The sequence below is a fragment of the Arachis ipaensis genome, chromosome B09, assembly GCF_000816755.2.
Source record: "Arachis ipaensis cultivar K30076 chromosome B09, Araip1.1, whole genome shotgun sequence".
Classification (NCBI taxonomy): domain Eukaryota; kingdom Viridiplantae; phylum Streptophyta; class Magnoliopsida; order Fabales; family Fabaceae; genus Arachis; species Arachis ipaensis.
Window position 1 is genome coordinate 13567820 of NC_029793.2, and position 9804 is coordinate 13577623.

General features: G+C 34.1%; 1 protein-coding gene across 1 annotated transcript in view; it reads left to right on the forward strand.

Annotated features, from left to right (window-relative positions):
- Nucleotides 6397-9804, forward strand: part of LOC107619687 (probable glucan endo-1,3-beta-glucosidase A6) — a 5308-nt gene continuing 1900 nt past the window's right edge. The window contains exons 1-3 of the mRNA XM_016321984.2: nt 6397-6505; nt 7337-7912; nt 8006-9295. Of these exons, the coding sequence (XP_016177470.1) occupies nt 7852-7912; nt 8006-9295 (1351 nt within the window). The 5' untranslated portion in view covers nt 6397-6505; nt 7337-7851. The remainder of the gene's footprint in view (nt 6506-7336; nt 7913-8005; nt 9296-9804) is intronic.

Consider the following 9804-nt stretch of genomic DNA (forward strand, 5'->3'; position numbering starts at 1 on the left):
AAAAATTAACAGGAGTTCACAATACATATGAATATGAGGAAATGATTGGTATATGGTTACATTTGGTGTTCTTTAAATTTATGGAACTATAATTTATGAGCTATCCGTTTCACATTCTTTATTGTTTTCAATCATCTAAAATTAATGAATTGTCTAGGTTAATTGTCATTGTTATTGTTGTTTGGAGCTGTTGTTCGTTAAACCAGTTCTTCAATACATTGTCTCTTACTTTTTGACATTTATTAATAGAGTATGAAACAACATTTGCCTTAAGTTTCTACCCTCTAAAGGGTTATATTCACGGTCACTTCTCCTTTTTACTATCATTAATTAAACCTAGGACATGTCACACACTAATTATTACTAAACCTCAACTAGGTAATACGAAAATTGTAAAACATAATATTCCGTACAACTATGAGTAACTACATTGGATCGTATCAAGTATAAAACTCACCAAGAGTAAGATCGATCCCACGAGATTTAACGGATTAAGTAAGCAATAGTTGATTGATTATTCTAGTTAGATGGTTCAATTTTGAGTGATGAACAAACAAGGAATGTAAATGACTTGAAATTAAATGAAAGCAATAAAGAGCAAGAAAGTAAATGACTAGAATGTAAAGTGTTAAAAGTTAAATTGCAAGAATGTAAATGACTAGAAAGTAAAACTAAGTAAAGCATTTCTACAAACACTTAAACACTTAGAAGGCATAAATGTACATAAGTAAATAAAGCTATAAAGGTGCATAAGTAAATGACAAGAATTTAAAGAGAACAATTAAATGACAAGAATTAAAGACAAGAAATGAATAACAAGAATTAAGAATGAAATTAACACTAGAATCAAGAGATATTGTATTTTTTGGATCAATAGTTTTATCTCATCTTCAATCATTCAATTCATTGATCTCTTGACAAATCATAAGTGACTGAATTCCAATTCCTTGGTAATTCAATCTCTCTTAATTTGATCAATTGTCAATTCTTTGATCTAATTGCTCATGAGAAGAGATGAAAATCAGTCTCTAATTTAGAGCCACACAATCTCATAAACCCAAGTTTTGGGATGATTACATGTCACTATATCAAATCCAAACTCAAATTTACTCAATTGTGAGAAAGAACTTCAAACATGATTCTATCATCTCTTTCCCAAGGCTCACATAGAATCCATGTGAATTCAATTTCTCTCCCAAGATAACTAAATCCTTGAAATGAAAAACGAAGATTCTTTCTAAAGAAACAATAAAAGAAGAATTTAAGATGGAGAAGAAATCAAATTAATCTATTGAAAAACAATAGAGCTCTCTTTCCCAATGATGAAAATTAGATACTCATAGCAAAATATTTACAAAAGTGTGTATGAAAGACAATAGAAGAAGAGAAGAGGATGAGAGTGAGGTGTGGAGTCACCTCCACCCCCTCTTAGTGCGTGTAAAATGATGAATCTAAGGTCCTATTTATAAGCTACCTAAATTACAAATTCAAATGAAATTACAATCAAATGCAAATTTTCTAACTATTTTTAGATGATTCTTGTGGCCCTGATTAATTGTTAATTGTGGCTTGACTTAGGCTTGTGAAATTTTAATTTTCTTCTTTGAGGCTTGAAATATTAAAAAATAAATAAAAGAATTGGGTTATTAGAAGTGGCCCAATGTGGAGTGTCATCGAAGTGGCACTTTGGTAACACTTTGGGCTTTTGAGGCTTTGGAAATCTTGTACGTTGAAAGATGGGATCCTTCACGGCCCCAAACTGCACGTCCACTATAAACTATTATATATCATTGAAAAGTTCTGGAAGTAAGCTTTCTAACGCCGTTAGAAGCGCGTCATTTGGATCTCTCTATCTCAAGTTATACTCTTTCCAAGATGAAGAGGTCAGTCTAGCAAAATGCAGGAAATTGTCCTCGGGAAATTTGGCCTAGCGTGCCACTTTCCTAGGCATGCCAAGTACGTAGTGCTAAAAGAATAGTGATTTGCACCCTTAAATTCAGTGTTTACTATGGAGTATTATATATGGTTGGAAAGATCTGGAAGTCTACTTTCCAATGACACTAAAATCACCTCATTTGGAGTTTTGTAACTCAATTTATTTTTGTTGGAGTATGAAGAGTTCAGGGTTGCAAATCCTCTTTGCTTCTCTTTGAGTTTGTTTCCAACTCTTTTGCCACCTTGAGAGTGTGCTTCCTCTATTAGTTCTTTTATTGCTTCTTTTTATATTATTTTCTACAAAATTTATCAAATCAAAAGATCAAAGCAATATACAACTTAAACACCGAAAACACTCCATAATTAAGCATTATGAATTGGTTTTTATATGAAAAAGTATAGAAAAACACATCATGATGCACATGCATCACAACACCAAACTTAAACTTTACTTGTCCTCAAGTAAATAAAGAATCATGCAATACAATTTGACAATCCAAGGTGAGAAGAGTAGCAATTTAATATCCATGGTTGGCTAATTTACTATGTATGCAACAATCACAAAAAAAATTTAAATGATTGATGTTTCTATTTAGCTCACTTTATGAAATCTTTTCTTTATATTCCTTCTTTGAAATAAGCTCTTCATCTTTTTCTTAGCTTAGATTCTTAGGTGCTTTGCACCATTAGTTAAAAGCTTCGACTCTAAATATTTTGTTTTCAAGTATTACCACTTGATACATAAGCACCACAAGCATTTAATTAGAGAACTCTTTAAGCTCATTTGTTTCTTTTCTTTACTCTCTAATCATTGATGCTTAGAGCCTTAAACTTTGAGGGAGTGCTTTGTACTTGAGTCTAGCCTTGACTCTAAGTATTTTGTTTTCAAGTTTTTTGCTTGATACATAAACACCACAAGTACTTGACTAATGAATTGTCATTGGTACTTAGACCCTTCAACTTTCTCATTCTTTCCCTTTTTTTTACTTGATTTAATTAATTTGCTTCTTCAAGGATTTCAAAATTTCAAAATTTTCACAAAAAGCTCTAGATGAAAATTTCAATTAAACAAATTCAAATGCAATTGAGCAAAAATAGTCATGCTAGCCTCCCAATACTTATATGCTCATGCTAGCTTCTTCTTTAGTTACCTTGTTTGTTTATGATCATGATGTTTAATTGCTTTGACTTACAAATTTTAAGATGATAATTATGATGTAAAAGCAACATGGTACAATTCAAAACTATACTATGCTTTTTCAAAAAGAAGAACACACATGCATATAAAAGAAATGGAAGACAATCATGCAATTGAAAGTATAAGAAGTAAATAAGAGGAAAAGAAACTTAACCACATTGTAGTTCATCTTTATTGTTGTCATTTTTCTCATATTCTCTCCCTCCAACATCAAATTTAGAATGATTGCTTGTCCTCAAAGCAACAAGTGAGAAAAGTGGTGATGGGCTTGTGAATTAATCATGAATGTCTTAAAATAATGATGTAAGTAATGCATGTGTTTAAGCAAGCAAAATTAAAGATAACAATCAAGGCACAAAGAAAAGAGACAATGTGATTGCATTAATAAGTGGGTTGTGCATGGTACATTGCATGAAAGGTAAGTAGCCACACCAAACTTGGTATGATACTTTCATTTTTAAAATGATGCAAGTACCTAGTGAAGATTGAAAATCAAATTATTGCATGACAACACCAAACTTATTCTATGCAATCTCATGCCAAATTATTTGAAAGTAAAACTAAGTAAAGCAAGAAATTGTTACCAACGGTTAGGTTGCCTCCCAACAAGCGTTCTTTTAGTGTAATTAGCTTGACATATTGGTTCTTGAATTTTCTTCCTCTTCTTCCAATTAGTTAAGAGAAATGACTTCAAGGGAGAAGAAGAGAATATTGATGCCCCTTAATTTGATTGCCTCCTAACAAGCCTTCTTTTGTTGTTATTAGTTTGATTCCTCTTGCTTGTTGGGGTGGGATTTGGATTGTTTTTTGTTGACCTTCTCTTTTTCATGGATGTTCTCTTCTATTTCTTGGTCACAATCCTTCTTTGAGTGTTTTTCTTGAGTGCCTTGACTTCCTTGATTTTAAGACTTAGGTGTTGTGTGATGGTTGGAGTGTCCTCTTCCTCAAGAACCTCTTGGATTAATGGTTCAATTAAATCATCCTCCATATAACTCTCTACTTCTTTGGAGTGTGGACTTTCTTGGTTATTTTTATCCCTTACAACCTCCTTCTTCATTGGGATTTCACTTGGTATAGGGGTTTTTTTTTTATTATTTCTAATTCCTCCCTTGTATCTAACATTTAGTCTAAAAGCACTTCCATGTTCTTGAGAAAGATTTCTTGTTCTCTCCAAGATTTCTTTATCTCCTCGCAAAAGCTTTCCATATCCTTCTTTTCCTCCTCTGTAAAGCATAGAAAAAGCATATGAAAAAGCATAATTGAAGAGAAGATGAAAACTATTGAAGAGGAGATGTAAATATTCCATGAAAACCGATTGACCCCTGTAATCGGTTACGAACAGGTTGCCTATATGATGTGTCAAATGGAGGCTGAGTCGTCAAATACAAGTGCCACGTGTCACTAGAAATTATTGCAGGGACTAAATACTCCATCCCTGCAATTGAAATGTCGTCGTCGCCTGGGGTTCATAATCCCCCCTGGCCTACGGTATTATTGTTCAACTCATTTTTTTTAACTAACCACATATTGTGAATGTTGTTGCATAGCAATCTAAAACTGAACCTTCACCACCAATCCAGCCAAGTCTTGCACCACCAGTCTAGGCAAGTCCTGCACCACTAGTCCAACCAAGTCCCAGATTCAGGTCTAAGCAGACGACTTTTAGGCCACCAGGTAGGGGTGAACATGGGTTAGGTTGGTTTGGATTTATGGTAAAATTAGAACCGAACCAATTAAATTGTACTTGGTTTGGTTTGGTTCGAATTTACGTTTTTTTGTGTATGTACTCGAACCAAACTAAACCGATTAAAAATGGATTGGTTTGGTTTGGATAATTGGGTACCCAATAAAATAGAAATTAATAATAAAAAAAACTAAATTTTTATCTTAAAAATTCTGTAAGTACAATAAACATATAAAATTAATAGAAATAATCCAAACATGTTAAATACTAAATACATTAAAAACTAAACACATTAAAATCTAAACATATTAAATATTAAAGACACTAAGATCCAAATATATTAAACACCAAATACATTAAAAACTAAACATATTAAAATTCAAACATGTTAAACACCAAATATATAAAAAGCTAAATAAAAAAGTGCAACAGAGAGAGACTCAAAATCATTAAAAGACATATATATTTTTTAAAATTATTATTATTTTTATTTAATTAATACATGGTCGAGTCTACGGGTTGATTCAGGTTCCGCACCCCCAGAACCATTACCCGAACCAATTACTAGAGAAAGACATTGGTTTGGTTATAGTTGGACCTGATTACCTTAGTTCCAGAATAAATTTAATTGGTTCGGTTCAGGTTTAGACAAGTAATCGAGTACCCATGCTCATCCCTACCACCAGGTCTTCTGAATTCACAGCATTCTCTAAACTATGGTCCTAATCAGCTTGCACCACCAGTCCAGCTTCTTTTGAGACAGTCTACAGCTACACCAAAAAACAATGAGGTTATCTCCAAAAAAACAGTGGCAGCAACAAGTGGAGGAACTTAATTACAAATAATAATAATAATAATAATAATAAGTGGAGGAATTTTCTCAATATTATTGAAGTTCATTCCAACATTAAATTTCAGGCCAACAAAACAGACTTAGTTAACTAGAATGGTTATACCATAAGATATCGCATTTAGTTATTTGTTTTTTATGCTGTTTTTGTTTTTTGGTTACTAATTCAGAATTTGAAAAACTAGTATCAAGTAAGGACATATTTTTCGAAAATTTTGCCTCACATAAATTGTGAGTTCTATTTTGAAAACTTTGTCTAACATAGTTTGTGAATTACCTTCTAAAAACTTTACCTCACATGATTTATGAGTTACACATTGAAAATCTTAGAATTGTAAAATGATAATATATCATTTTTGTGTAAATGTGCATTATTAATTTTCAATTTTCTTTAACATTAATTCTGTCAATCAATTATAAAAATCATGAAATGTACAAAATATACATAACTAAATACACAATATTTATTAATCCAGGACTATAGTTTATTACAATTTCATAATCTAATTTTTCACTGCATCTCCTAATTGTATGGATTACAAAATATTAAATTTACACCAACAAAAGCATACTAACATTATACAGTTGTAATTAGACTACATTCCTTTCCTATTACAATGCCTAGCAAAATCAACCTAAACAATTTTTAATTACTAAGAGCACCACTGTTCTTCTCATTGTTTTTGACCTCATCCATCTTCTTCTCTATCTTTGCAATTTTTTCTTCCATCTTTTTTGTTGGGTCTGCAACTCCATCTTGTGGCACTTCATCAATACAAAAAGAGGCAATGTACTCATCTAGTATTTGTAATGTCGTGTGTTGTTCTATATTAAAGATGTCTACTGTTAAACTCCAAAAAAAATTACAAAATAACTCAACAAACCAAACAAAATCCTAAACACAAAATTAAAAATAAGAACAACCAAAGAAAAGCCTTCTTGAATTTTTTGAAGTGCCAGATTCGAACAAAATGATGTAGGATCCGCAATTACACATTGGAGGAACAAATTTCTTCTTCATCCTTCTCGATGCTCTTTCCTGCTTCCATCTGCACTCATTCGAATGCTCTAACTTTCCTCACACCCACCGCATCTTTTTTCGCGACTGAATGACGAACCAGAATTTGTAATACTCATATCCACTGTTGCGAGTCCTCTCACATAGACTGAAGATGAGAATCCTAAACCCTTTGAATCGTACGAGAAAGGAAGGATTATCAATCCCATGCGACGACGGTGTTTCAGTTGTAGGGAGAGGGTATTTAGTCCTTGTAACAATTTTCAGTGACACGTGGCACTTGCATTTAACAATTCAGCCTCCACCCTATACGTCATATAGGCAATCTGTTCGCAACCGGTCACAGAGGTCGATCGATTCATTTATATCGATGGATAGAAATTTAGTTGAGATTTAGTTGATCAAGTATGACATGTTCCACGGACAAATGGTCAAGTGCGGGAAAGGTATTTAGTATTTACCCTTAATTAATTAAATAACATAAAAATTATTTCCTTTATGAAAAAAAAAAAAAGCAAGAATCTCTCGTAACTTGAACATAGAAAGACATTACTGTACAATGGGTGCTCGTGGTCATGGTCACTCATGGAGCATGTGAATATGCTCACACCATGTGCATTGCTTATTTTGCTATTTGCTTAGAAGAAAGAGTCTATTTAAGGTGTTTATCTGAGTGCAAGCGTAGTAATTAAATACTAATTGTACTATGGAGTCAACGTCAATACCGCATTCGTGCAGCATAGTGAGTCAACCACGTGCCTCTTCTTTCTCTGAGTCATCCATATCGACTCCTAACTCCTAAGAACTAAGATAATTTGATTTCTAGTAACACACCTTGCCTTCATTTCATTCTTTTATAATTGGAACATGGAAGCCTGCTTATGCTGTTATGAACCAATTATCAATCTATCATCATCATCATTGACTCAATCACAATCAGTAATCAATAGTCCATAGACCCTACACCACCTCCCAAAGGAATATTATATTCAAGATAGCAATTAGCACAAGTCAGTGGCGTTTACTGACTTATTGCCATTCTTATCCTCTTCCCACAACTCCAGAATTCAATTTAGCCTTCTTCACACCTTCCATCTCAATGTTACACACACAAATACAAAAACAATAATCATACATAAAATATACACATCATCAAGCTGAAACCGATGGCTACTATCATTACAGTTTCTCTATTAATTATCTCCCTTTCATTCTTCTCCATATCCAGTAAGCTACTCTAGTACTCTACTCCCTCTAAGTCCTATTAAATTATTAATCTGAAATTATTTTCCTTTTGGATCATTTTAATTTCTTTCACAGGTGCAAAAATCTCAGGTCAACCTGGAATCAACTACGGTCAATTGGGCAACAATCTTCCACCTCCAAAAACCTCAATAAACCTAATCAAATCCCTAAAAGCCAAACGCGTCAAAATCTATGATACGAATCCATTGATCCTAAAATCCCTAGAAAACACGAACCTCCAAGTCTCAATCATGGTGCCAAACGAACTCGTCTCAAAAATCTCAACAAACCAAACACTCTCAGACCAATGGGTCCAATCCAACGTCGCACCCTTCTACCACAAAACCCTAATCCGATACCTCCTCGTCGGAAACGAACTCATCAGCTCCACGTCACCTGACACGTGGCACCACATCGTTCCCGCGATGCAGAGGATCAAAACCTCCCTAACAACGTTCCGTTTGCACAAGGTGAAGGTTGGAACGCCCTGTGCCATGGACGTGCTGGAATCGTCGTTTCCACCTTCAAATGGCACATTCAGAAACGACATTGCGTTTCGCGTCATGAAGCCTATGCTGAAATTTTTATCCAAAACCAAATCGTTTTTCTTCTTGGATGTGTACCCGTTTTTCGCGTGGTCCTCGGACCCTAAAAACATTGACCTTAATTACGCGCTATTTGAGTCCAAGAACATAACGGTAACGGACTCGGGTACGGGTTTGGTTTACCATAATTTGTTTGATCAGATGGTGGACGCGGTTTATTTTGCAATGAACCGGATCGGGTATCCGGATATTCGGATCTTTATTGCTGAAACGGGTTGGCCCAACGGAGGAAACTTGGACCAAATTGGAGCGAATGTTCACAATGCTGCTACGTATAACCGGAATTTTGTGAAGAAAGTGACGAAAAAACCGACGGTTGGGACTCCGGCTCGACCGGGTTGGAGTCTTCCATCGTTTATATTTGCGTTGTTTAACGAGAATTTAAAACCAGGATTAGGCACAGAACGTCATTTTGGGTTATTGTATCCGAATGGATCTGGAATTTACGAAATTGACCTTTCTGGAAAGACGCCGGAGTCAGAATTTCCAGCGCTGCCGCCGGCGGAGGATTACAAAGGGAAGGCGTGGTGTGTGGTGGCGGAGGGAGCGAACGTGACCTTAGTAGCGGCGGCGCTATCATACGCTTGCTCCCAAGGGAACGGAACCTGTGATCCGATCCAACGTGGACAATTATGTTTTGAACCGAACAGTGTAGTTGGGCATGCTAACTATGCGTTTAGTTCTTATTGGGCACAGTTCAGGTCTATTGGTGGAACTTGTTATTTCAACGGTTTAGCTGAAGCTACCTCAAAGGATCCAAGTAAGCTTTTCATTTCATTCATTGTTTATTTTCTCCAAATTTTATCTCTTCTTGAAAGGAAATTAATTTGGTAAAAAATTCTTTTATTTAATGATTTTTCATTATTTCGTCTACCAAATTATCCCAACCAACTAGCTTCCCGCTTATTTTTTTCCCCTATTCTTGATATATTTCATGTTTGTTGAATCTATTATGGGGCACATAGAAAATTAGTTACTAATAAAAATAAATAGATTGTATTATAAGTTTATAACAGATTTTATTATTTTATTGTAAGAGAAAGTCTAGGGCCAGTATTTTTGTTGAAATCTGGCCAACACTTAACCATCAAAGAAAAAATGATTAATCATACACTATTAGATATCATCTTCACCATTGAAAATATTGATGATGACTAATTGATAGCTAAACATCACAAATTCTGCTGGTCCCTAGCACTTCTCTTATTGTAATATGTTTAAAAAAAATATAAAAATTTAATTTTTAATTAATCAATATTAATCAATTTT